This window comes from Panicum virgatum, chromosome 9N (assembly GCF_016808335.1).
Source record: "Panicum virgatum strain AP13 chromosome 9N, P.virgatum_v5, whole genome shotgun sequence".
NCBI lineage: Eukaryota > Viridiplantae > Streptophyta > Magnoliopsida > Poales > Poaceae > Panicum > Panicum virgatum.
In genome coordinates this window covers 66,634,821-66,662,712 of record NC_053153.1, presented here as the reverse complement: position 1 = coordinate 66,662,712, position 27,892 = coordinate 66,634,821, and the positions used below count along the sequence as shown (strand labels likewise).

The 27,892-nt window shown below is 56.4% G+C and overlaps 1 protein-coding gene and 3 non-coding genes across 4 annotated transcripts; 1 reads left to right on the top strand and 3 right to left on the bottom strand.

The window, feature by feature from the left end:
- Positions 1 to 1,598: 1,598 nt before the first annotated feature.
- LOC120693679 lies at positions 1,599 to 1,683 on the bottom strand. Its single transcript, XR_005683135.1, has one exon. It is a non-coding gene; the product is annotated as a small nucleolar RNA snoR109 (small nucleolar RNA).
- A 114-nt stretch (positions 1,684 to 1,797) lies between these two features.
- Positions 1,798 to 1,885, bottom strand: LOC120693691. The gene has a single exon (XR_005683146.1). It is a non-coding gene; the product is annotated as a small nucleolar RNA snoR118 (small nucleolar RNA).
- Positions 1,886 to 1,961: 76 nt separating this feature from the next.
- Positions 1,962 to 2,036, bottom strand: LOC120693646. Its single transcript, XR_005683103.1, has one exon. It is a non-coding gene; the product is annotated as a small nucleolar RNA R66 (small nucleolar RNA).
- A 21,715-nt stretch (positions 2,037 to 23,751) lies between these two features.
- Positions 23,752 to 24,625, top strand: LOC120692704 (calcium-binding protein CP1-like). The gene has a single exon (XM_039976078.1). The coding sequence runs from the start codon at positions 23,909 to 23,911 to the stop codon at positions 24,407 to 24,409; it is 501 nt and encodes a 166-aa protein (XP_039832012.1). The 5' UTR covers positions 23,752 to 23,908; the 3' UTR covers positions 24,410 to 24,625.
- The last annotated feature ends 3,267 nt before the right edge of the window (positions 24,626 to 27,892 follow it).

Below are 27,892 nucleotides of genomic sequence, written 5' to 3'. Positions count from 1 at the left end.
CTGGTTAATTTCGTTGAATGAAGAAGCCAGTATACAAATTGACGGGCTGAAACATAGATCTAAAATGGGCTGCAGTCCTCGGAAGCACGGAGAGACCTCACCCACCACCGCGGGGGCCGCCCAGGCAGCCTTGCAACAACAGTTGATCGCAAATGGGCTTCCAATGTGCATTTGAAGTTGCAGCCCATTAAAGCTGTGATTTATCGTATTGAGTAAAGACCACCACCGGTCTCTAGACTTGTGTCGCTGTGTCATCCCGATCTCTAAACTCACAAATCGACCATTCAAGTCCTCAAACTTGTCCATCTGTGTCATCTCGGTCCATAAACTTATTCCACTGTGTCATCCCTATAAAATCAAACGTTTACATACTGAAATTTGTTCAATCATACCATTCCGATCCCTATACTTTATTTTGAGTCTCATATGGGTCAAACAAAGTGATCTAAAATCTATATATCAAAAAATAATTTATAACTTTTTCAAATAAACTTGAATGAAGATAAAATTTATATCAAAATGGTAGCACTCGGCGTAATCTACAACTTTGTAGTTGAAATATATTTGAATTAAAACTGTTTAGAATCTCAAAATATTGTTGTAAGTTTATAGATTTTAAAATTTAAAAGTTAAAATTAAATTTTTAGACTCTAAATAATTTTAATTCAAAAATTTTTCAACTACAAAGTTGTAGATCGCGTCGAGAGATACAATTTTAATATAAAATTTATCTTCGTTCGAGTTCATATAAAAAAGTTATAAATTATTTTTTGATATAGAGATTTTATATCATCTGATTTAGGGATTGGGATAACACGACTTAACAAATTTGGGTATCTAAACAGATGATTTATAAGTTTAGGAATCAGAATGACTAAGGCAAAAAATTTAAGGACCTAAACGATCGATTTACAAGTTTAAAAACCGAAATGACACAGTTAAGAAGGATGACACACTTTAGTATCGTATTTATATTTTGAAAACCACCGGAGCATTCTTAATTTATTTTGCAAACATAACTTCATATCGATTATCAACGAGACCGTGCAGAAATTTCAAACGGAAATTCTCTATATATGCTTGTTTAGGAGTGAGTTTAATACACTATTTTTAGCAGTTTAGGTATGGATTCAATTCCAGTGAATTTCAGTCCAAGATTCAGATTATTCCCAACATGTTACTGTGTCTGAGTTCATCTTATCCACTCTCGTTCTTATGAATGTTTCCATAAATGTTTTCGTGATGAAGCCCGAAAGATTAACCCAGTTTAGACTACCATCGAGTACGCTTCCGCAGTTCCGTTTCGTGGCAAGGTCGCAAGGAGTATATTGGAGCTCTGAAAATGTAAGCATCAATGACGCAGCCTGCGACGATGGCATCAGGCTGCCCGGATGATGAACAACCAGCCCATCTTCCTCCCTCGATTTAAAACGAAGAAAGAGGAGAAGGGCATCGCTACAAATCAAAATGGGAGGAAGACAACGGCAAGAACTTGCTGTTCGAGGTGGTCTACAAGAATGACTACAGCATGCGCCATTCCCCTCCACTATCCACCTCGGTTTGATCCCAGAAAATTCGAACAAAAATGCTTGATGAGAAGATATTGGAAGGTCGGTAAGCGGATAACCCATTGAAAAGGGCAAGCCGACCAGTTTTTCTTCCTCGTTAATATGGCTACAGCCGAATCGGCAAAATCAAGATGAGAGTAAAGAAGTTGAGCCCCAATCTTGGTACAATGCAGCCTTCTTCACGAATTCATTCAGAAAAAAGTAATTTATATGATGCGAACTGGTAGGCAAGTCAGACGATGCTTTCTAGGCAAGTGCATCTCCGTCAAAACGCAGCAAATTTCACTGCTCGGAGCCCAGTGCATTTCATCATCCATACAGCCAGAACACGAAAAAAAACTATGACACGGAACTATACAGATATGGTAAGAAAGAAGAGAACGAATCTGTGTAGTCCTCAGCGATCATGCTTGTGATTTTCATCAAGGAAGAAAAATCTCAGGTCTCAAAGATTGTGCCATCACTGGACTCCACAGAAGAACTGAATCGAATATACGAACCACAAAAGAATCAAGGAGACTTTTTTTTTGCGGGGATATCTTGGAGAATGTTATTCGCTGCGCTTCACGGTGACGAGTAGGCGAAGCGACTCAAGATCTCCGGCAATCTAGCCCCTCTGGAAAATTCGAGCCCCGGAGAGAAAAATCTGAGGGATCGACTCATCAAGGGGCTCGAGTCTAGAAGGATTTTCGACGGAATCATCATGCAATAAGAACGCGTACGAAAAGAAAAAAAAAAGACAAAGGGGAAAACTGCTCGATTTCATCATCTTACCCATGGCGGCGCTGCGGACTGCGGTTGGGAGCTCGTCGCCTCGATCGCTAAATTTATAGGGGTTGAGGTTACCCGGTGGCTAGGGTTTTTCAGCGGCTTTTGTTTACGGGCCGGGTGGCACGATCTGTCTGGGCTGGTTTTTGTTCCATAACGTTCGGGTCTCGCAGAAATTAGGCCCAGATTTGCACTGGGCTCTTCAGGGATCTATTGTATTGTCGCCCCTCGACTCTTGGGCTATTTTGTTCGGCACCGGATTCCTCACAAGTTTTTTTTAATCGTAATTCCTCACAAGTTGGTGAGGCAGTATGCAGAGGAGACACGTCTGTCCCGTGGTTTACCTAACCGGGGAACCGGTCCGGTTTACCGGTAACCGTGCAAACAGGTCCGGTTTTGGTTTGGTCGGTACCAAACCGCCTCAAATTCAAAATTTAAATTTAAATTAAAAAAATAAAAAATTCCCAAAAAAATCCAAAAAATACTTCAAGGTGCGACGAATTTAATGGTGTCAAATTTTCTAAAAAATTTGTTCATTTAGTATAGTTTGCGGGGATTTGAAGTTAAACAAAAAAACGTGCATACAAAAGTATACAAATACAATGTAAAAGTAGTACAAAATAGGGTTGAAGGGTTCATTCAGACTAAAATTGTCGGTGTTCCGACCCGGGGGGCCTGAATCCCAACTAGTAAATGCTGCGTGTTTCCTCGTCCCAGATGATGATGCAAGAGGCAACACAGTAACGCATGGTTTTATCCTGGTTTCGGCCGCGGGGCCGTACGTCCAGCAAAGGGGGTGTGCGAGGGCACTGTATTATCTTGCACCCGGAGTGTTTGTAGTAGGGGATACAAGCAAAGCGAGAGAGGGAGGGAAGCTCCCAAGTCTCTGCTAGGAGTGAAGTCGGTTGAGGTGAGTGCTCAGTAGTGCTGAGGCCTTTCTGAGGGAGAAAAACCGGAGAACCTGCTGCCAACCCCGCCTAAGGAAGCCCACCTCCTCCTTTTATAGTCACAAGGAAGGGCGGTGCACATGAGTGGGGATATGGAAGTCATCGTTTCCCCTTAAATCGCGGGGGTACTGTGGTCGAACACTGTAGAAAGTGTACTGTGGGAAGGCGGCGCGCGTCGTTGTCGTCCTGGGTTCCGTCCTTGGTCCCGTGAAGATTGCGCCGGTCGTCCTGCAGTGTTCCGGCGGTAGTAATGGCGTGGGACGGTCCCGGACCCCCTGGTCGGAGTGCGGGCGTGCACACTAGAAGGTCCAGGAGCGCGTGGAAGTCCCGGACCCCATAAGGGGGAGGTCCGGGGTCCCGCCCGTGCGTGCAGAGTGCCCCTCTTGGAAGGACACGTGACATCGCCGGACCCCTTCCCCTGCGGGAGGTGAGTCCGGATGGTTGATGTCGGCAGAACAGCAACGGGGGCGGCGCCAGCTTGTCTTGTCCCGTATTGAATGCCCACAGTGCTGCTACAGCGATCGGGGTGGCGGAGCGGTGACCGGGGTCAGCGGATGGGACCCCGGTCACATCTACTGTGGGAGTGGCGGCCTGACGCCGCCCGTCCTTTGAGCCGTGGTGGAGCGGCCGGCCTTTAATGCCTTCGAACGGCGAGCGGTTGTGTGGCGGGGCCGTTTGTCCCTTGTGCCGAGAGACGGCCTCGAGCGAGGCGGAGATGAGTTACCCGCTCGAGGGTAGATCCGCTACCCTCGAGCGAGGCGGAAGTGTGTTGCGTGGTCGAGGGTCCCGAGGGGGGCCCTCGAGCGAGGCGAAGAATGAGTCACCCGCTCGAGGGTAGATCCGCTACCCTCGAGCGAGGCGGAGATTGTCCAGCGGGCCCGGGAGGGACCCTCGAGCGAGGCGGAGATCGTTCCGCGGGTTCGAGAGGGATGTGAATGGTCCGCGTGCTGGGCTTTATTGAGTCTTTTCCTTTCTTCCGGATTGGAAGGAGGCCGTGGGCCTAGTTGACTTAACAGGTGTTTGTGTTTTTTTTTTAAAACAGTCTTAGTACCCCGATTAGGGTGTCCCTAATTGTGGCACCCGACAGTAGCCCCCGAGGCTTTGGTCGAGTCAATGGATTCGGCCAAAGGGTGATTCGGTGATTTCCCTTTTGACGTGATCAGTCAATGCCGCGCACCCGCCAGACGCGCCCAAGCGCCAGCCCAGCAGATGTGACAACACGCCGGTCGGGGTAGTACGCCCGAGGGGGGAGTACTTCGAGGCGCGCGCCTCTTTGTTTGTTTGTTTGAAGGACAAGACGTGTCCGCGCGCTGAGGGGGGGCCAGGGCGACGGTAGCGCCCGCTGCTTGGCAGCTGGTGCTCCCATCGTGATGTCCCGTACGTAGGGCCTTGGCCCCAGCGTTCCTGGTTGCTTTACGGCGCACCGTTCGAGGGCATCCGGCCAGGGCCGATGCTGCACCGCTTAGCATCCGGGGGCTCAGCTCCGCTTTATTTCATTCGGTCGTGTCTCGGCGCGGGGACCGAGGACATCCTTTGCTCGTGGAGCGCCGCTTTGTCACGGGCGATACAAGCCTCCGCTCTTTGATAAGCTTGAAGCTTTGTGCCCGGCGCAGCTATAAATAGGGGTCGTGGGATTTCCCTTCTTCTCCAGCCTCCCGACTCTTTCTTCCAGCATTGCCTAAATCTTGTAATGTTTCCTTTGCCTTTTTGCGACCGGCCCCCAGATGGGGTGGCCTGGCTTTTTTAGGCTTTTGGCGCTAGAAGAATGCTTGCGAGCGGTTGGGGAAGACCGGAGTGGGCGTGCGCTCCATCCCTCAGGTTCAGTGGGATCAGCAGAAGAGCATTGGGCCCGTGGGGTCATGCTTCCGCGATGTCCCCTAGCCTGAAGGGGGATGGAGACGCCTGACCGGGGGCGCTGGCGCCAGGTCCGGCGGCTGTTTTTTGCATCGTCCCCCCCGGCGACAAGGTTGCTCTCGGGGAGACGATGCGGAGGGCGCTGTCCGCCAGCTTGACCCCCCGCGTGGTCTTCGGTGGAGGAGACGCTAGAAGAAGGCTTGCGAGGAGAGCGTCCCGCTGGACCCGTGAGGTCTGGGGGCCGCTTCTCGCATCCCTAGCAGCCTCGCCGCTGCGTCAGCTAGCGGCTCGGTGCCTTTCTTCGTCGCTCGCTCCTCCCCAAGACAGGGAAAATTGCCACGTAGGTGGCAATGTGTTTGTATCTTTCGATGGCTTCGCGCCGGTGACCCTTTGTAACCTTTACTTGCATTTGAGCAATAAAGTCCCATTTCTCCTCTGCGGGGAGGATTACCGAGGGTATAGGGGTGTACAGAGAGTCACGACCCTCGAATATGTGTGAAGTCACCTTCGCGGGGGCGCGTCAGCGCACCCGCGGGTGTAGCCCCCGAGGCTTTGGAGGAGAGTTTGTGCTCGTCCAAGGGCTATAAACGTTGTCCCGCTGGGTAGCTCTACTAGGATGGCCGGCCAGCGTCTTTTTCAGCCGGCATCGGCACTTTTTCAGCAGGCCTCGGCACTCTTAGTGCTGGTACGGCGATCTGGCGTTCAGCTTTAGCCGTTAGGGGGACGTACGCTAATAGCGGTGGGTTCGGTTTACGCGTGGAGCTTCATAAGTGACGGTTATCGATTTATTCGAGGGTGTGGTTTTGAACCGTGGTGTGCGAGGAGCCCCCTAGCCTAGGCCCGTGTGAAGGCGTTCAGGGGAAACCTTCGACTTCGACTACGACCCTCGTCGCCCTTCCGCAGGGAGGAGGGGTGAAGCGCACCACGCTACCCATGCCCGGGCCGCGAGCTATGGCTGCTTCAGTGAGCTATTAGCGGGTTGTTCAAGCGGACGTCCGTGCCCCGTTCGATAGGGGTCGGCTCGTGGTCCATAGACACGTCTCATAAAGCGCTCGCGAGGGTTCGCTAGGCGGGGCTCGAACCCATTCGGTAGGGTTCGAGGGCTCGATGCTCTCCCTCGATGGGATCCCCCTTCTAGGCACCCTCGACTGGCCTTGAACACTGTGTAGGATGTCTCGAACTCCACGCTCGAGGGTAGCTTGTACGGCACATCCCCGCAGTCCTTGACTCTGGGGATCTGGGGCGCCTGTCGAACCCCCTGAAGGGCCAGGCTTCGAACCCCTGATCAGTAAGGCCTCGAAATGCGATTCCTTCAAGGGTGAAGAGACCCTATGAAGGAATATTCCGTCTTGGTTTGAAACGACGCGGAGTCGCGAGCCACGCGCGCGCGGGTCTTCCGCCGGTAGCGGGCGATGTGGCCCGATTTGGGCGGTGCGGTGTGGGCGCGCCTTTTCAGGCGACAGCCTCGGGCAGACGAAGCGGCGTGGGTGGCTGCTGACTGATGGGATAACGCAACAGTCGCGCCGCGCCCGCCGGTTACCGTGCCGCATTCATTGCCGCGTGCACGCGTGGGAGACTCCGCGGTCGTGGGGCCCGCCCGACAGCGATAGCAAAATCTACCGCATTCAATGCGGTAGATTTGGGCCATGGCTACGGATGCGCCCGTCATGGTGAATAAATACGAAGAGAAAGGGGAGGTTCCGGGTTCACCTGGCCATTTGCCTTCATTCTGCTTCGCCTTCTCCGCATCCCTGCATCCTGAGCCCGCAGCCAAGAGCGGAAGGAAGAAGGAAGAGAGAGAAAGAGAGAGAGAGAAGGGAGAAAGAAGCACCTTAGCCATCCAGAGCTTTCGTTCCCACATTCCCCTTCGAGTCGAAGACATGTCGGACATTCAGGAGCCCTTGCCGTGGGGGAAGTCCTCCGCCACCGTGGTGGTCCTGGAGCAGCTGGTCGCCGACCGGCTGCTGTCACGGAACCCAGACTTGGGGGCGCCGGCGTGGATTTCCCCACACCCGGACGAGACCGAGCCGAGGCCCCCGCAAGGCTATGTCGTGAGCTTCGTGCGCCTCCACGAGCGGGGCTTCGGCGTTCCCGCCAGCAGGTTCATGCGGGCCTTATGCGATTACTACGAGGTGGAGCTGCACAACTTCAGCCCCAACTCCATCTCGCAGGCGGCGGTCTTCGTCGCCGTCTGCGAGGGGTACCTCGGCATCGAGGCCCACTGGGACCTCTGGGTTCATCTGTTCCGCGGCGAACTCTTCGTCGAGAACGCGCGGAACCAGCCGAGGCGGTACGCGCGCGCCGGTGGATTGACGCTCCACGTCCGCCCGACCTGGAGGAACTTCTACATCACGAGCAAGATGACGACGAACAACGCTGGGTGGAGCCGAGGGTGGTTCTACCTCCGGAACCACAAGGGCGCGCTTCCGGAGTTCACCAACAAAGTTCTCCGGGAGCGACCGTCGAAGTGGGACTGGGGGGTGTCGCCCCCAGCGCAACAGGCCAAGCTCGAGGGCCTCACCGACGCACTGGTGCGTCTGGCGAAGAAGGGGCTGACGGCAGCGGCCGTCATCGCGAACTTCCACCGGCAGAGGGTTATCCCTCTCGTGGAAAGGGCCTTGCCGATTTTCGAGCTCGCCCCCGGGAGCAAGGTCGAAGGCTCGAGGATGTCGAGCAAGCTTCTCTCCCACACCAACGCCGCCCGGAGGGCGAGGTACGCGGTGGCAGAGTTTCCCCAAGATCCCGCGGATCTTTGGAGGATCAAGATGCGCCCCGAGCCGGGGTATATTTCCCTGGTAAGTTTTGGCTTCGAACTCGTCGTGCGTCGTATAGTCCCCTTTTCCTGACCCCACCTTCGGGCGTGTTCTGCAGGGGTTGAGGTGCGGTACCTCGAGGCCTCCCGTCCCAGAACAGCGCCTGATCAATCGCCTCCACGCGGAGAAGATGAAGAGGCGGAAGGACGCGGCGGAGACAAAGGCCGAGAGGAAAAGGAAAAGGAAGGCGAGGCACGACAAGGCATGCAAGCTCGCTCGCGCGGAGGGGAAGCCGCAGCCCGCCACACCTGAGTCCTCGGAGGAGGACGAGGAGGAGGCCTAGGATGCCGAGGACCACGCTCTGAGGAGCGACGGGGAAGGTGCGCGCGCGAGCCCCGCACCGTTCTACCTGTGGGACGAAGAAGAGGGAGCGATCGTGGCGCCAGAGGAGCCGAGGGCCGCAGGGGGGCCATCGGCTAATCCCTCCCTCGAGGCTGTGGCGCGGGAGTCATCCCCGTCGGCGGCCGCCGAGGAGACGCCCGCGCCCCAGGTGCTGATCCGTGGCGCCGAGGCTGCGGCGGGAGAGGAGTCGTCCGTGCTGGCAGCCTCGAGCCGCCGGGCCGACACGAGGGGGGCGCCGTCGGGGCAGTCTTCGAGGGATGGCTCGATGGCTCGGGCTCGAAGGAGCGCCACGAGGAAGCGGAGCATGAGTGCTCGATCTGGGTAAGTATTCAGAATTTCGCTTTTGTTATGTGTTTGGTGGATTTCTCGATCCTGCTCAACTCGCGTCTCTTGACTTTCAGCCCCGGGGCCGTTTCCAAGGGTGCAGTGCGGCTTGCCCCGGCCAAGGCTCTTAAGACCGGGGCTCACAGCACTCCGCACACGGCGCCGCAAGCTCGGGCACAAGAGGAGGGCGACGCCGGCCAGAGTGGCGCCGAAGCGGCTGCTCAGGCTGACGATGCCGAGGAGACTGGCCGGGGCGGTGCTGGTGGCGCCGCCCAGACGGCCATTGAAGCTGAGGCCGGTCAGGGCGACGCGGCCAGCGCCGCACGACTGGATACGGAAGGAGAAGCTGGCGGGGGCGAGCAGGAGTGTCCTTCCGGCCAAGCAGGGGAGGATACTTTGTCCACGAGCCCCCGAGGGCCGAGGGCGAGGGCATCACGGAGGATGATACGGCGCGAGAAGCGCCGGCGGTGGAAGGAGCCCCTGCGCCGGGGCCCGCGGAGGGCTTGGACGAGGGTTCCGTTGCGGTAGTGCCTCAGCCGACGGCGCAAGGGGGTGTGACGGCGGTGGTGGAGCTGCCGGACAGCAGCGAGGAGTACGGGGATTCGATGGACATCGACCCCGCTGCTGCGGCGAGCGCTGCCGCGCACATCGCCGAGTTCGCGTCGGTCAGCGCGGGCGTGCTCGAAGCGGGGGCCTCCGAGGGGAGCCACCTTGGGGTGATCGCTCCGTCCGGTGTCCCCTCGGAGTTCCTTCGCAAAGAGCAGGAGGAGGAAGAGGCCTGGAACAAGCAGATGGGCGTCGGGCGCGAGATCTTGCAGGCCCTCGACTGCGCTTATCAGCTCCATCAGAACGCGGATTACCAGGTCAGCCAGGTAAATATTTCCCCCCAGAAATTGCTCGGATTCAGTTTTAGATTTTGCGCGTCTTCACCCACGCCCTCCCCCTCTGCAGCAGCTGAGAGAAATCTCGCGCCAAAAGAGCGTCGAGATGAACCGGCTGTACTCCCAGATGAGCCAGCTCGGGCAACACAACGCCGAGCTGGTGCTCAAAAACATCAACGCCAATACAAAAATGGCCGATCTGGGAGCGCGTCAGCAGGCGCTGGAGGAGGAGCTGGCGCGGGTTGCTGGTGAGCGGGACGTCCAGAGGGCGGCAGCGGAGGAGAAGGCCTAGGAGGCCGAGGCACGAGCTGCCGAGCTGCAGCGCCTTCGGACGGCGCTCGAGGATAGAGCTCGGGAGGCTGAGGCGCAGAGCGCCGAGCTGCAACGCCTCAGCGCCACTCTTGAGTAGCAGAAAGCTGAGCTCCTCCACAAAGAGGTGGCCGTGGTTGCGCTCGCCGGGACCCTCCAGGAACAGGGTGTGGCCCTCGAAGAGAGGGAGGTGGCCCTCCAGAACATGGGGGCTAGCCTTAAGGAAAAAGAAGCCTCCTTGTCCTCGCTCGAGGAGGCCGCCCGTACCCAGAGGGAGGAGGCGCAAAAGAACATGGCGGGTGAGTACCTTCGATTTTTCGTCGATTTGCTTTCTTTCGTGGCTAATGTCGATTTCCTTTGCTCAGAGCTGAGGCAAAAGGTGGCGGATGAGACCGCGGCGAAGGAAGCGGTCCACACCGCGCTCACGGCGGCACAGATGGAGTTTGCTGAGCTGGAGCAGACCGCCGTGAGCGTGTGTCAAGAGCTCGAGGGAGAGGGCGCCGTCTCGGGCAGTTCGGTGATCAGCCGCCTGCGCGCGCTAGGCGGCCGGATTGCCGAACACGCCAAGAGTACCTTCCGCCTCGGTGTCCTGCGGGCTCTCGCCGTGGCCTCGACGCATTACCTCATGGATCTCCAGAGGGTGTCGTCGGGGTACGTCGTTCCCGATGATGCGGATGCGGACGCCGCGTCGGTCATCATGGATGAAGCTGACGCAGCCGCGGAGGAGTTCGCCACCGTCCTCGCCGAGAGGCTCGAGGCAGACATCCCTCCCTTCGCTGAATTCGACGCCCCTGAAGACCCGCAGGGGGGGATGGTAGCCTGTAGGAAAGTTGGGCCTCGAAGCCCATTGTAAATAGATTAGTGTTTATCACAGTCGCGCTTCGTAATCGCATCCTATGAATATATGGAATTTTATTTCATAATTTGAATGTGTGGCCTGTCGAGGCCTCGTGTGTTCGAGCCCGTGTTTCTTTACTTTACTTCCGTGTTCTTCGTATGCGACTTAGATAAACATCTGCGAGGAAGTTCGCGTTCATAAGCAACGTAGGCGTAGGGTGGTGAGGGGGGTGCCGTATCCCGGAGGCGTAGGCGGCCCCACGACTCGGCCAGCCCCGTACCGTAGTTGCTTACGCCTCGCGTCCGTTTTTTCCAAGGATACGAGAAGCTTAGGGTCGAGACGGAAATATTTCGAAAAAACATTGGCGACTTTTTGGGGACGTTCGGGGGTTCCCCCCGTAGTAGCCCCCGAGGGAGGCTCGGCTTTGCCGAGGGTAAAGCCGAGCGTACCTCAATGTTCGTGCACGCCCGAGCCCTCGAGGGTCGGGAAGGTTCCCAAAAAGCGATAAGTGAAGGGTGCTTCCTTATTATTTCGGGAAATTGAAAATGCGATTACGAACAATATAGAAATAGCTTGAAATGCTAAGGGTAGAAACGACGTAGATGTTGTATATTCCAAGCGTTGGTGAGGACTTCGCCTTTTTCGTTGGCCAGCTTGTACGTGCCGGGCTTGAGCACCTCGGCGATTATGTATGGTCCTTCCCATGGAGGTGAGAGCTTGTGGCGGCCCCTGTTGTCCTGTCGAAGCCTTAGCACCAAGTCCCCTTCGTTGAGGTCTCGGCGCAGGACCCTCTGCGCTTGATACCTTCGCAAGGACTGCTGGTAGCGCGCAGAGTGGAGGAGCGCCATGTCTCGAGCCTCGTCCACTTGGTCCAGCGAGTCTTCGCGAGCTCGCTGGTTTCGTTGCTCTTGATATGCCTTGAGCCTTGGCGATCCGTATTCCAAGTCGGTGGGGAGGATGGCCTCGGCGCCATTGACGAGGAAGAACGGAGAGAAACCTGTAGCTCTGCTTGGGGTCGTCCTCAGGCTCCAGATGACCGAGGGTAGCTCCGTGAGCCACCTCCGGCCGAACTTGTTCAGCTTGTTGAAGATTCTTGGCTTTAGTCCTTGGAGGATCATGCCGTTGGCACACTCCACTTGCCCGTTCGTCTGTGGGTGTGCCACAGCCGACCAGTCCACACGTATGTGGAAACTGTCATAGAACGCCAAGAACTTCTTGCCTGTGAACTGGGTGCCGTTGTCGGTGATGATCGAGTTCGGGACCCCGAACCTGAAGACGGTGTCGGTGAAGAATTGGACTGCTTGCTCGGATTTGATCTTGCCGATGGGTCGAGCCTCGATCCATTTGGAGAACTTGTCGACCGCCACCAGCAAGTGGGTGAAGCCCCCGGGTGCCTTCTTCAGCGGTCCGACGAGGTCCAGCCCCCACACAGCGAACGGCCACGTGATGGGGATGGTCTGCAGAGCGTGGGCCGGAAGATGTGTTTTTCGAGCATAGAACTGGCAAACCTCGCAGGTCCGCACGACGTCGGTGGCGTCGGCGACCGCGGTGGGCCAGTAAAATCCTTGCCGAAACGCGTTACCCACGAGGGTACGTGGCGCGGCGTGATGGCCGCAGATGCCAGCGTGGATGTCGCGGATCAGCTCCTTGCCCTCGGGGAGGGGGATGCATCGCTGCAAGACACCCGAGGGACTGCGCTTGTGTAGCTCATTGTCGATTAGAGCGAAGGACTTGGCCCTCCTGGCGAGGCGCCGTGCCTGAGCACGGTTCGAGGGTGAGATCCCTTGAATCATCCAGTCAAGGTACTGGACGCGCCAGTCTCGCGAAGTGGGGGCCTCGTCGACTTCCATTGCTTCGGCCTCGTCCGCGGAGGTGGTCCCGAAGTCAATGTCCATGGGCTCGACCCCGTCCACCGGGGGGTTCCCGCCGGGGGACCCGGTGGACGAGGGGCCCGGCTCCGGCGAGTCCTTGAATTCGGCGGAGGGCTTGGCGATGTCGCGGGCGAAGATATTCGGGGGGACAGTGGTCCGCCCCGAGGCTATCTTGGCCAGTTCGTCGGCGTCCTCGTTGTACTTGCGCGGGACATGATTGAGCTCGAGACCGTCGAATTTGCCTTCGAGGCGGCGCACCGCGGTGCAGTATGCCTCCATCTTCGGGTCGTGACAGCTGGACTCTTTCATTACTTGGTCGACGACAAGCTGAGAGTCACCGCGCGCGTCGAGGCGTTTGACGCCGAGCTCGATGGCGATGCGGAGGCCACCGAGGAGGGCCTCATACTCCGCCATATTGTTCGAAGCAGGGAAATGCAAGCGGATCACGTACCGTATGTGTTCTCCGAGGGGTGAGATGAATAGGAGGCCGGCACCGGCGCCAGTTTTCATCACCGACCCGTCGAAGTACATAATCCAGCATTCGCCCTGGATTTGTGATGGGGGTAGCTGAGTGTCCGTCCACTCAGCCACGAAGTCAGCCAAGATTTGGGACTTGGTCGCTCTGCGGGGGGCGTAGGCGAGAGTCTCTCCCATCAGCTCCACAGACCATTTGGCAATTCTACCCTCGGCTTCCCGATTGCGGGCTATCTCTCCCAAGGGGAAAGACGAGACCACGGTGACGGGGTGAGCCTCGAAGTAGTGGCGCAGCTTGCGTCGAGCTAGCACTACTGCGTAGAGCAGCTTCTGAATCTGCGGATAGCGTGTCTTGGTTTCGGACAACACCTCGCTGATATAGTACACCGGCCGCTGGACGGGCAGAGCCTGACCCTCCTCTTGTCTTTCAACCACGATCACCGCGCTGACCACTTGGGTCATCGCAGCTACGTACAGATAGAGGGGCTCGCCGTCCGTAGGTGGCGTAAGAATGGGAGCATGAGTGAGCGATGCCTTCAGCCTTTCGAGGGCTTCTTGAGCTTCGGGGGTCCACGTGAAGTGCTCGGTTTTCCTCAAGAGCCGATACAGGGGTAAGCCTTTCTCGCCGAGACGCGAGATGAAACGGCTAAGGGACGCTAGGCATCCCATGACCCTCTATACCCCCTTTAAATCTCGGATCGGTCCCATCCGAGTGATGGCCGAGACTTTGTCAGGGTTGGGTTCGATGCCCCGCTGGGAGACAATGAAACCCAAGAGCATGCCTCGAGGCACCCCGAATACGCACTTCTCGGGGTTAAGTTTTACCCCTTTGGCCCGTAGGCAATCGAATGTGATCCTGAGATCGGCAACCAGGTCGTCCGCCTTCCTGGATTTTACAACGATATCATCGACATATGCCTCTACGCTCCGCCCGAGATGGTCTCCGAAAACGTGAAGCATACACCGTTGATAGGTAGCTCCGGCGTTTCTGAGGCCAAAGGGCATCGTAACGTAGCAGTACATGCCGAAAGGTGTGATAAAAGAAGTCGCAAGCTGGTCGGACTCTTTCATCTTGATTTGGTGGTAACCGGAGTAAGCATCAAGAAAGGATAAGAGCTCACATCCTGCAGTAGTATCTACAATCTGATCAATTCGTGGCAAAGGAAAGGGAACCTTCGGACATGTCTTATTTAGACTAGTGTAGTCCACACACTTCCTCAAGTTTCCACTCTTTTTCTTCACTAATACTGGATTAGCTAGCCACTCGGGATGGAATACCTCTTTGATGAATCCGGCCGCCAGAAGTTTCTGCAACTCCTCGCCGATCGCCCGGCGCTTGAGCTCGTCGAAGCGTCTTAGGCGCTGCTTCACCGGCTTGGAGTTGGGTCGGACATCAAGAGAGTGCTCGGCGACCTCCCTCGGTATGCCAGGCATGTCCGAGGTGCTCCACGCAAAGATATCTGCGTTGGCGCGGAGGAAATCGACGAGCACCACTTCCTATTTGTCGTCGAGGGTGGAGCTGATCTGCAACGCCTTGCCGTCGGGGTGGCCCGGGTCGAGAGGCACCTTCTTGATACACTCGGCGGGTTCGAAGCTCCCGGCATGTCGGTGATTGGAATCCAAGGCCCCGCTTGCCATTTTGTCGAGGGTGGCTGCGAGGGCCTCGTCCTCCGCTTGAGCTTCCGCGCGCTCAACGCACTCGACGTCGCACTCGTAGGCGTGCTCGAACGAAGAGCCGATGGTGATGACGCCCTTCAGACCCGGAATTTTGAGCTTGAGGTAGGTGTAGTTGGGGACAGCCATAAACTTGGCGTAGCAAGGACGACCAAGGATGGCATGATAGGACCCTCGAAATCCCACCACCTCGAAAGTGAGAACCTCCTTGCGGAAGTTGGCTGCTGTGCCGAAGCATACGGGCAGATCGATCTGGCCGAGGGGTTGGACTCGCTTCCCCGGCGCAACGCCATGGAATGGCGACTTGCTGGGGCGAAGCTTGTCCAGTCCGATCCCCATGAGCTCCAAGGTAGGAGCGTACATGATGTTGAGGCTGCTGCCTCCGTCCATGAGCACCTTGGAGAAGCGAGTGTTGCCGATGATGGGGTCGACAACGAGCGGATACCGTCCCGGATGCGGGACGTAGTCGGGGTGGTCCTCGCGGCCAAAGGCGATGGTATCCTTCAACCAGTCGAGGTAGGATGGCGTAGCTTTGGTAACGGAAAAGACTTCGCGGCGCTCACGCTTGCGCTGCCGAGAAGTCATATTCGTCGTTGTTCCTCCAAAGATGAAGAAGGCGTTCTCCACTGGGGGAACTCGTCATCTCCACCTTTGTCGCCAGCATTCTTCTTCTTGTCCTCGTCGTGATGCGCGACACGGTTGTAGTATTTCTTGAGCATCTCGCACTGCTCGAGGGTATGGTTGACCGGGCCCTTGTGGTAAGGACACAGCTTCTTAAGCATGTCGTCGAACTGGCCACCACCGCCTCGAGGGGGGCCTCGAGGTCCCTTGCGGTCTGGGGCAGCTGCAAAGGCCTCCTCGGAGTCCTCTGCCTGTCTCGACCCGCGCTGGCTCGGTGGGACCGGCTTCTTTCCCTTCTTCCCCCGCTTCAGTTTCTTGGCGGGGGCATTGGGCTTGACGTTGCCGCCCTCCGCGGGCGCATCGTCTTTGCACTCGCTCGATTTATCGTCGAAGATGGCACCAACCGCTTCCTCGCCGGCGGCGTAGTTGGTGGCAGCGTCGAACAACTCATTGGTGTTAACGGGTCGGCTTCTCGCAAGCTCATGCACCAAGTTCCTGCACGTCGTACCCTCGAGGAAAGCGTTAATGACCTCGACGTGGGTGACGCTGGGGAGCTCGGTGCACTGCTCGGAGAAGCGTCGCACGTAGTCACGCAGGGACTCACGGGGCTTTTGACGACACCCTTTGAGGTCCCAAGAGTTCCCAGGGCGCACATACGTGCCCTGGAAATTGCCCACGAAGATATGGACCAAATCGGCCCAGTTGTGGATCTGATCCGCAGGCAGGAGCTCGAGCCACGTTCGTGTGGCGTCCGCAAGATGAAGAGGAAGGTTGCGGATGATAGTCGCGTTCTCCATCGCGCCGCCTAGCTGGCACACTAGGCGGTAGTCGTTGAGCCAGACTGCAGGATCAGTCTCGCCCGAGTATTTGACGAGGGTGTTGGGTTGTCGAAAGCGCGGGGGAAAGGGCGCGGTCCGAATCTCCCGGCTGAACACCCGGGTGCCCGGAGGCTCCGGTGACTCACCCCTGTCGTGCTCGGGGTCGAAGCGTCCACCCCGTCGAGGGGTGTACCTCCTGCCATCGATGACGTTGCGGGCGTCGCCGTCGCCAGCGTGCCCGCGAGTGTCACGGATTCGCTCCCTTACGGGAACTCTCCCGATGCACTCGTGCACCGAGGGTGCCCTCGCGCCGGGTGCTACGGCTGCTTTGCCCTTCGCCGCTGGGGGTGTGTGCACGGAAACCTCACGGTCCTGGTGCGCAGTCCCATCACACTGCTCCGGGGCCTTCAAGCGCATGCGAGACGCAGAACTCTCGGCCTGCTGCACGGCAGCTTGCTCGATGAGCTCCTGTGCCTCGCGGCGCAGGTTGCGGCCCGAAGGTGTCGATGGCTCAGGCATAGCTTGGAGTAGGTAAGCCGCAGCGACGAGCTTCTCGCCCGCCGTCTTCAGTTCCGGCGATTTGTCGAGGTTGTCGTCGGCCAGGATGCGCTCCCGCGCAACACGTCCCGCCGCTTGGGCATGAGCACCAGGCACGGCACGCTGTCGAGGGGTGCCTGGTCCACCATGAAGCACTCCCGGGAAGGATCAAAATCCCCCTCGCTGGAGTCTTCGAAGCAGGTGAGGCAGTACGCCGTCGCCAGCTGGAACGAGCGGAGAGCGTCGGGGTCGTAGAACCCGGAGTAGTCCTCGGCCTCCTCGGCCGTGAAGTTGTTCATGAAGAAGTCGACGTCGTCGGCGATCGAGCTCGCCGTCTCGGGGTAGGATTCGTCAGGGGACGACGCGATGAGGCTGCAGATCGGCAGAAGATGATGACCCGGCGTATCCTCATGCTCGATGAAGTCAGCGACGGTTGACGAGGCGTGGGCGGCAGCGTTGCGCATCCCGAAGGGGAAGGGCGACGCCGAAGTCGAGTCCCCCCTGGGAGGCACTAGTGTTGCCGCAGGCGATGGTGCCGGCGCAGATGACGCCGAGGCACGCGATGACGAAACGGTTGCCCCATTGGCCTTGATGCTGAGTTGCGACACGCCAGCCTCGACCCACGTGGGGGAGCTGTGGCGTGCCGCACGACGCTGCTCCGCGCGTGCTTGTCGCGAACGCTAACCCGAGCACCTGTTGCGCCGGGCTAGCGAAGTCGGAGTGATGAGGTTGCATTCGGAGGAGAGGAGCTGCATGAGGTAACTGTTGCCGGTTGTCCTGAACTCGAGACTCCCGAACGAGATCGCGCGTCCCGCTGGAAACGGATCCGAAACACCCATAGGGTATGGGTTGGATCTGCTCGCCATTCCTGGAGATCAAATGGGAAAAAGAGAGAAAATGTCACGCGGCGCCCCTACCTGGCGCGCCAACTGTCGGTGTTCCGACCCGGGGGGCCTGAATCCCAACTAGTAAATGCTGCGTGTTTCCTCGTCCCAGATGATGATGCAAGAGGCAACACAGTAACGCATGGTTTTATCCTGGTTCCGGCCGCGGGGCCGTACGTCCAGCAAAGGGGGTGTGCGAGGGCACTGTATTATCTTGCACCCGGAGTGTTTGTAGTAGGGGATACAAGCAAAGCGAGAGAGGGAGGGAAGCTCCCAAGTCTCTGCTAGGAGTGAAGTCGGTTGAGGTGAGTGCTCAGTAGTGCTGAGGCCTTTCTGAGGGAGAAAAACCGGAGAACCTGCTGCCAACCCCGCCTAAGGAAGCCCACCTCCTCCTTTTATAGTCACAAGGAAGGGCGGTGCACATGAGTGGGGATATGGAAGTCATCGTTTCCCCTTAAATCACGGGGGTACTGTGGTCGAACACTGTAGAAAGTGTACTGTGGGAAGGCGGCGCGCGTCGTTGTCGTCCTGGGTTCCGTCCTTGGTCCCATGAAGATTGCGCCGGTCGTCCTGCAGTGTTCCGGCGGTAGTAATGGCGTGGGACGGTCCCGGACCCCCTGGTCGGAGTGCGGGCGTGCACACTAGAAGGTCCAGGAGCGCGTGGAAGTCCCGGACCCCATAAGGGGGAGGTCCGGGGTCCCGCCCGTGCGTGCAGAGTGCCCCTCTTGGAAGGACACGTGACATCGCCGGACCCCTTCCCCTGCGGGAGGTGAGTCCGGATGGTTGATGTCGGCAGAACAGCAACGGGGGCGGCGCCAGCTTGTCTTGTCCCGTATTGAATGCCCACAGTGCTGCTACAGCGATCGGGGTGGCGGAGCGGTGACCGGGGTCAGCGGATGGGACCCCGGTCACATCTACTGTGGGAGTGGCGGCCTGACGCCGCCCGTCCTTTGAGCCGTGGTGGAGCGGCCGGCCTTTAATGCCTTCGAACGGCGAGCGGTTGGGTGGCGGGGCCGTTTGTCCCTTGTGCCGAGAGACGGCCTCGAGCGAGGCGGAGATGAGTTACCCGCTCGAGGGTAGATCCGCTACCCTCGAGCGAGGCGGAAGTGTGTTGCGTGGTCGAGGGTCCCGAGGGGGGCCCTCGAGCGAGGCGGAGAATGAGTCACCCGCTCGAGGGTAGATCCGCTACCCTCGAGCGAGGCGGAGATTGTCCAGCGGGCCCGGGAGGGACCCTCGAGCGAGGCGGAGATCGTTCCGCGGGTTCGAGGGGGATGTGAATGGGCCGCGTGCTGGGCTTTATTGAGTCTTTTCCTTTCTTCCGGATTGGAAGGAGACCGTAGGCCTAGTTGACTTAACAGGTGTTTGTGTTTTTTTTAAAAAACAGTCTTAGTACCCCGATTAGGGTGTCCCTAATTGTGGCACCCGACAAAAATATGTTATACAAACATTTATTTAGTATACTTTGCGGGCATTTGAATTTAAACAAAAAAAGAAAAAAATTTGAATTTGACCGGTTACCAGTCAAACCGGCCGTTAACCGGTCTATCCGGCCGGTATATCGGTTAGAACCGTTTCAACGGGAGAATTTGAATTCAAATTTGCGTTTGTCCGATTCCGACCGGTAACCGGACTAACCGGTCTGGTTAGCCGGAACCCGACCCCGACGGTTAGGGGCGACCGGTCGGAAAATTTAACCCTGGCGCTGAGAGCATTTCAGAACGTTTCTGTTAGAACGTCAAACGAGCCCTATACCTATATGGCAATGCAGTGAATTTCTAGAGTAAATTCTGATCTAGATGACACAAATAGAAGCCGCTCTAGCATGCTAAGTACTCTGTTCATTCTACATTGTACTACTAGAATTTTTTTTTGAAAAGTTCTACTAGAATATTTTGATATGCACAGGAGGGAGTAGTATCGTTATGTACGAGTGCCTCACTGCCTCTCACTAGTCAGCTCACGTGACGTCCAATCACCGAGTCATGCTATCTGCCAACCATGTGAACACGTCCTCCACCGCCGTCCTACGGTGAGCCACGCCCTGAAAATACCGGCACACCAAATCGATGTGGACCTGTCTGACGGTTGTCACGTAGCGGACGGCATGTGAGCGAGTGGTCGTCTCCTAACTTATTGTCGGCGTCCCGACTCGGTTGTTCGGACCCAACTAGTGATGATATTGTGTATTCCTCGTCCTAGATGATGATGCAAGAGGCAACACAGTCACGCACAGATTTATTCTGGTTCCGGCCGTGGGGCCGTACGTCCAGCAAAAGAGTATGCAAGAACATTGTACTGTCTTGCACCGGGGGTACCTGTAGTAGGGGTACAAGCGAGGCGAGAGAGGGAAGGAAGCTCTGCTAGAGGAGTTGGTTGGGGCGAGTGCCAATATCGAGGCTCAGAAGAGCGTTTGGGCTCTGCGAGCAGTGCTGAGTATTGTGTTCTACCGGGTGGATGGAATCCTCTAAGGGAAAGCCCGCCTCCTCCTTTTATAGGCACAAGTAAGGCTGGACGAAAAACTCGTGGCTCGGTAGCTCGCTCGGCTCGGCTCATTAGTGGCTCGGCTCGGCTTGGCTCGTTGAAAAAAATTAATGAGCCGAGCCAAGGTTTTAGCTCGGTGTTTTATCGAGCCAGCTCGAGCCAACTCGCAAGCCGCTCGCGAGCCGAAACGAGCCGACGCCCAAATCTGAAGCCGGCCCACCCAATGGCCCAGCCCAGCTGCTAACCCTAAGCCACCACTCCCTCTACTACTTCCCCACTTCCCCTGTGCGCTGCGGCGGCTGTGCCTGCCTGTGCGCGAGCCGCGAGGGCGACTCCTCGGTCCCCCGATCCCCTGCCGGCAAGGCAAGTCCCCTTCCCGATCCCCCGCCGGCGAGTCCCCTCCCCAGCTCCCCCCATTGCCTCGCCCGTCTCCGGCCGTCCCTGGCCACCCCTCCGGCGACCCGCCTCTAGTCCCCAGGTGCCCCGCGCGGCCGCGGCCGACGCAGGCAGGCAAGGCCGCGGGCCGCGGCCGGCACCCCTCCTGCGTCGTCGTCAGGATCTGCTCGCCAGGCGCCAGCTCCAGGCCAGGCTTCCTCTCCCCGCAGCCATGCTCCATCCACTCAAGGGCCTACGACCCCGACGCCCCCGTTTCCCGCAGGTCACGGCCATGGAGAGGCAACACTGCCATCTGGAGGAGGAAGAGGAAAGGCTGAGGACCACCGCGAAGTTCTGGATCGAGCTGGCTCACGAGCAAAATGAGCCAGCTCGAGCTGACAAACGAGCCGAGCCGAGCCTACCTTTTAGCTTGACTTGTTTACGAGCCGAGCCGAGCCAGCTCGTTACCATAACGAGCCAGCTCGAGCTGAGCCGAGCCGAGCTGAGCCGGCTCGATAGCCAGCCTTAGGCACAAGGAGGGGCGGTGTACATACACAGGAAATCGTGAAAGTCGTCGTCTTCTCCCCGAATCGCGGGGGTGCAGTGGTCGAGCACTGTGGAAAGTACACTGTGGGGTATGGTGCCTGGCGTGGCCGTCGTCCTTGGCCTTGCGGAGATCGCGCCGGTGTCCTTGTAGCTCCAGCGGGCGGCGTGGTTGTTGCTGTAGGGGGTACCGTCCCCCAGGCGTGGCGACGTTCCGAGAGTCCTGCAGGCCAGGGTCTTGTCCTGGTCAAGGCCGGAGCCGCTTCCAAGGGTCGTGCCCATGACGTTCGAGGGCTCCGCGGAGGGGAAAGTACGAAGGAGGTATGGGGAGTTGGCAGCACAGTGGCTGGAGCAGTGTCGAGCACATCCTGCACTGCGTCGCAGGTTCCCACAGTGTCGCCACAGCGTCCGGAATGGCGGAGCAGTGACCAGAGTTGGCGGACGGGACTCCGGTCACAGCCATTGTGAGGAATGGCGGCCTGACGCCGTCTGACCCGGGCGCTGTGGAGGAGTGGTTGGAATTTAATGCCTCCGTGCGGCGGGCGGGTGAGCGGAAGGGCCGTTTGTCCTTTCCGTCGAGGGGTGGCCTCGAGTGAGGCGGAGATGATCCGCTCCCCCGAGGGTAGGCTCGCTACCCTCGAGCGAGGCGGAGACGTGGGGCGCGGCCGAGGGTCTCAGCGGGGAATCCTCGAGCGAGGCGGAGATCGCCCTGCAGGTTCGAGGGGGGTGCGGATGAGCCGCACTGTGTACGTGGGCCGCATATTGGGCTTCTTTGAGTCCTTTCCTTTCTTCCAGATTGGAAGGAGGCTGTAGGCCTTTGTGGGCCCAGTTGCCTAACATGTGTTTGCGTTTTTAGGGCGATTTTAGTCACACGACTAGGGTGCCCCTAATCATGGTACCCGACACATATGGCGCGCCGGGATCACATTATTCACTCATCCGTCTCTCAAGTGACCACGTCGCGTCCTTCTCGGCCAGATGCATATGCGCGCCGGCCGGCCCTACCGCCGGGCACTCGCCGTTCGTGCGGGCACACGTGCCTTTGTTCTCTCGGTCGGAATGCTATGGTTGAAAATGCACGGGAAAAATCCCGTTTCTGTCCGTCCGTTTTTCCATATTTATCCCGTATTTTGACCTATACGGAAACGGGACGGGAAAGTCCGGAAACGGGACGGAAAACGGGACGAGTGTATTTGGGAGCGGGACGGGAAATAGGAGAGGGGTTATCCCGCCCGTATTTGCGGGATCCCGTATTTCGACCGGGATACCCCGTTTTTTATCCCGTTTTCACCAAATACGGGATAGGCTCAATTTATACTATGTCCGGCCCAACCCAAAACCTTGACATATAAAGTCAGCACTCAGCAGTTCACTTACTGGTCCAGTCCAATTCTAGTACTAGTCTTGCTGTTGCATGTTTCCTTGACCCTAGGTATAAGCACAAACTGGTCAAGTTCTATATGAGAAAGTTTCATGGTGACTACTATCAGGTTTACTTAGATGAGTTTATGAGTGTGGTCAAGAACTTGTTCCAGTTTTATGCTAGCTCTAAACCTGCAAATTCAAAGAGTTCTGTGAATGAGAATAATCATAGCAGCCCAGCAGATCCACTAGTTGAAAATCAAGATGCTGAACTTGAGAGATTCTTGTATAATGATAATGGGGCCTCCAACAAGGAGTTGAATGAGTTGGACAAATATATGGCTGAATCTCTTACAAAACAGAACCCATTTGACATTCTGTCCTATTGGAAGAACAGCACAAATGAATATCCAATTCTCTCACAAATAGCACGGGATATGATGGCCATTCAAGTTTCATGTGTATGTCCCGGTCGAAGTCCCGGTTCCCGTCCCATTTCCGTGGTATTCCCACCCATATTTGTTTGTTTCCGTAATCCCGTATATCCCGATCCCGCTCCCGTTCTCGGTTTTTCCGCTCCCGCTCCCATTCCCAGTGAAAAAATATGGCAACGAAAATGGGAGAGGAGTTTTCCCAACCGTTCCGTCGTTTTCAACCCTACGGAACGCTGACGGATCCCCCGGGCGTGAAACGAAAGCTGGTTTTCTCTACCATCATCGGTGTTGGAGCATCATATTCCTCCTCCACGGAATTTGATGTTGGCAACTTCTGTCTCCATTCCGCGTGCCAACTCTGGCCAAAATGGTGGGAGCCCAATCCATGGTGCTCAACTAGAAGAAATCAACAGGCTTTCAAGAGAAAAAGGAAAGGCAAAGTGATTTTTTTTGCTAAAATGATGCCACGCAACCTTCACTCTTAAAAAGTACTTCCTAACACGCGTGCTGGCGCTCGCTGTTACTGTTGATCACTCCCTGTTTTCCTCGAAAGCAGCAGCAGCGAGCTCGTGGTAAAGCACGGGAACGGTCTCGGAAAAGCAGTGGCGGTGCGGCTGACGCCACGGAAGATCTCAGCCGGAGAGCGATGCGACGCCGAAGTGACCTCATGACGTCACCCTACACGTCTTTCCGTTTGGCCTGGTCCAACCCCGCGCGACCCCTGCTCCTCGTCAAGCGAGAGCTCCTTGCGCCGCAAGGCCTCTCTCCCGCGTCAGATCTAGGGTGGTCAAGCCAACCAAACAAATCATCACTAATTAATACGAGCGTTGACATGTCAGCGTCTCCCAAACGCCTCGTCCACCGCTCGTCCCTGCACCGGCCTCACGGTCCCGAACCAGCAAGAGCAACGGGGCCCAGGGCGTCAGCGTGATGGAGCCCGCCCGCCCGCTCCTGGACCGGGTCCGCGAGCGGCGAGCAACGTACTCGATGACGGGACACTCCATCCCCCCGCCTCCATAAATCGCGGCCACCCCTCTCCGCTGGGAGTAGCACAAGCCGCGATTAGCCCGTGAACTCCGCAAAAGCAGCGCGCGATTTTGGATCCAGGGCTCTAGAGTCCGGACTGTTCCCGAGTTTTCTTTCTCCCCCACCGCACCACCCCGCCTCCTCGCGCCGCAGCGGACGAGACCATGTGCCCCACGGGCAGGTACCTGGGCCTCGACCTCTCCGCCGCGGGCGTCGGCGGCGACCTGAGGCCGGCGTTCGACGTGCTGGACGCGGACCGGGACGGCCGCATCAGCCGGGAGGACCTCAAGGCCTTCTACGCCACCGCCGGGGGGCGGTTCGACGACGACGACCTGGCGGCCATGATCGCGGCCGCCGACGCCGACCGCGACGGCTTCGTGCAGTACGACGAGTTCAAGCGCCTGCTGGCCGGCCGCGCGGCCGCGGGGGGCGCCGGGGGGCGGTCCGCGATGGAGGACGCGTTCCGGCTCATGGACCTGGACGGGGACGGCAAGGTCGGGTTCGAGGACCTCAAGGCGTACCTCGCGTGGGCCGGGATGCCCGCGGCGGACGAGGAGGTGCGCGCCATGATCCGCGTCGCCGGCGGAGGGGACGGCGACGAAGGCGTGGGGATCGAGGCGCTCGCCAGAGTGCTCGCGGTCGACTTGGAAGGCATCGCCCTCTGATAGCTCTGAACTGCTTGCGGAGGCAGAGCATTGTGCGTCGTTTTCCCTGTGAATCTTTTCTGAAAACTCGGTTGGTGACACCGAGAGATGGATGTGATTTGGTTGGTTCACGCGGACCTTGAGCGCGCGTGTATTGCGCGTGTATTTAACTGCCACTCCATGAGAATATTGAAAATTGCATCGATGCTGCCCATTCAGGTGTTTTCAATTGGAGTCTCTTCTTTTCTTGTTCGAAATGATGAGGCTCTTTCTCAACAGAAAAGTCAGAAAGATTCTCACTTCTCGGTGAAAGCCAGCCGTTCATTTTTGTTTTAAGGGAAAGTAGCTTACCTGGAATGAAGTTCAAATGTAACTACTGTCACAGTCCGAGTTCCAGCTCCGTGACAAGGCAGCATATTGGAGAACTACTGGTGAAAGATAAGCTTGGATTGATCGAAGCAAATTTGATTATTCGTGAGTCCTGTATAAATACAGTATGTAATATTAACCTTTAGGCTACTCTTAATGGAAGTTCCATGAAGAGTTCCGTACAATTAAATTATATATTACATTATTAATTTTGCTGACATGCCAAGAAAAAAAAAAGAGAGTTTTATAGAATGATAGAGAAGTTTCATCAACATCTTACTGGTAGTAGCTTCAATCTTTCAGGCCTCCCAAATCCTGGTAGTAGCTCACGCGGAGGCCCATTAGCTTTTCATCCCCCATCTTTGTCGCCCCGTCCCCGCCGCCGTAGGCCAGACTGGCGGAGCTCGAGGCCGTCAGGCTGCACCGCCTCAACGTCAATCACGAGCGCCTCCTCGACTGCGTCAACGCCGAGATCGTGCTCCCGCTGCGGGGAAGTGTAGCTCCACCGTCTGCGTCCACCGCTGCATCCTCTCGTCGCTAGGAGCTCCTTCTTCCTCGATCACTTCGCCTCCCTCCCATGCCCCGCCGCCTTTGGCGAGAGGCCCCGGCTTGAGCTCAACCGACGTCAATGGTGGCCGGTGGTGGCTGGGCTGATTCCTCAGCCTAGGAGGAGCTTAGCCGCGGGCTGGGAAAGGCAAAGCAAGAGCGCGGGGAGAGACGCGTGCCGAGCGAGATGGCGAGTTTGCTCACTCGGTATACATTGCGAGCGAGGGATAGGGGATAGCGAGTGGGATACCGAGCCGAGCAAGATGAAGAGATTGTTGAATTCTGATTTCTAAAGAATTTATCTATTTTTACCTGTTTAATTCAGATATGTTGTTGGAGATACTCTAAAACAATGTCTAACTTTCTTGGATTTTTTTTCTTTAACCTTTTTGTTACAGGTCTGGTTCTCGAAGAGCACAAGAGGGTAGTTGTGATTGGATGGACCTGTGGTTCCCGAGGACCACGAGCACGAGGCTTGTTTGTATAGTTGTTTGGTTCTGTGCCACAGTTCGCAATCCCACAAGTGTGGCATGTTGGATTGATCTCTTTCCTAATAGACCCAACCCTTAATCCGCGTCCTGATCGGGGGCGTCCAATCCTTAATGGTTGGTGGGCCCCGTTGCACAGCGCTAAAATAAAAGGGGTGAAGGGGCCGGGGCACTGTGAACGAAGTTCGTCACGCCGCCAGTACCCTCTCCCACATCCTAAACCCTAGCCGATCTAGAGGGGCGCTGGAGCAGCGGGAATCACCACCACCGCCATCGACGCTGATTCATCGGCGTCGCTGTCACCGTCCTCGACTCCGACGCCACGTCCACGACGCCTCTGCACTGCTCGTCGCCGCCTTTGAGCGGATCTCCATCAACGAACCTGTGATGGCCGGACCAAGCTCTTCTGCAGGCACTGAAGGTCCTCAATCTCGCTCCTCTCTCTTTTTTCTTTGTGTTATTGTTGTAGATCTAGGACTTTGTTGTACTCAGATCAAGGAAAGAGAGAGAAATCCTACTCGATCCGTGCACTAGTCGGTCCTAGTGATCTATCAATGGTATCAGTCGCCTACACTAAGTGTAGATCGAGATGGGAAATGTTGATTCGGTCACAAATCAAAGAAACAAGAGACAACAAAGGCAAAGCGATGCAAATCGAAAAAGAAAAGTCGAAACCCTAACCCTAACCCTAAGGGAAAATGGGTGGCGGGGCCTTACCTGGGTCCAATCGCCGGCTCCATCGCCGGCCACCGGCTGCGTGGGAGCCCAACAGAGGGCTGGCTCGCCGGCAAACAGATCGGAGCCACTGCTAGTGGACTTGGGACGCCTTCTCCACGCGCGGGCTCGAAAAGGGCACCACCGCCAAGCCGCTCGATGGCGGCGTGCTCCCACACCGGGGAGCATGCGCGCCGGCGAGAGGGCCGGCGGCGGCGCCGTCGCTACCTTCCCGGCGTCCCCCTCGTGGCTAGACTCAAGAAACAGAATGGTGGGTCTGTCAATTTTGTGCATAATAACAAGAAAAGGCCTTTCCATGCTGCTTCTTCCTCTAAAGCTAAAGACAAAGCCCCTATGCCACAGAAGTATCAGCAACAGCGCACTCCAGCACAAGATGAGTGCTTCCACTGCTTTGACAAGGGGCATCGTAAAGCAGATTGTCCCCCCTACTTAAAGATGATAATGGCAAAGAATGGTGAGAATGTAATTTCATTTGTTAATGAATCCCTGTACTTATAGTTTTCTAAATTTACTTGGTGGATTGATTCTGGTGCAACTGTGCATGTTGCAAATTCTTTACAGGGATTCCGTTCGACAAGGACTACGCAAAGAAGCGAAAGACACATTAAAGTCGCGAACGAAGTACAAGCAGATGTTGAAGCTGTTGGCGATGTCTCCATCGAGCTAGTTAATGGTTTCATGCTTGTATTAAAAGATATTTTATTTGTTCCTTCGCTTCAAAGAAACTTGATAAGTGTATCACGCTTAGACACAGATGGTTTTGGTTGTCGTTTTGCGAATGGCAAATGTGAACTATGGTTTGATAATAATTGTATTGGTGTTGCTGTCCTTTACAATGATCTTTATTTATTATCTATGCGTGATAAAGTGCATTCTGTATGTAATGTGAATGTGAATGAATCCTTGTCAAAGAAAGAAACAAAGAAAAGAAAGAGAACTCAAGATACTTCATCGAAATTATGGCACTGTCGTTTAGGTCATATTTCGAGGGGGGAATTGAAAGATTAGTGAAGAGTGAAATTCTTCCACAGTTAGAGTTCTCTGATCTTGAACAATGCGTTGAATGCATTAAAGGAAAATTTGTAAAGCAAATAAAAAAGGGTGCCACACGAAGTGCAGGAACATTAGAAATAATCCACACTGATATATGTGGACTGTTTCCTGTCAAAAGTGTGGATGGCTATGATTCGTTCATAACATTCACAGACAATTACTCCCGCTATGGTTACATTTATCCAATTAAAGAAAGATCTGAGGCATTGGATAAATTTAAAATATTCAAAGCTGAGGTTGAAAATCAGCTTGACAAAAGAATTAAAATAGTAAGATCAGACCGTGGAGGGGAGTACTACGGTCGACATACCCC

Coding starts and splice junctions, on each gene's coding strand:
- LOC120692704 (XM_039976078.1), top strand. CDS start 23,909: ATGTGCCCCACGGGCAGGTACCTGGGCCTCGACCTCTCCGCCGCGGGC.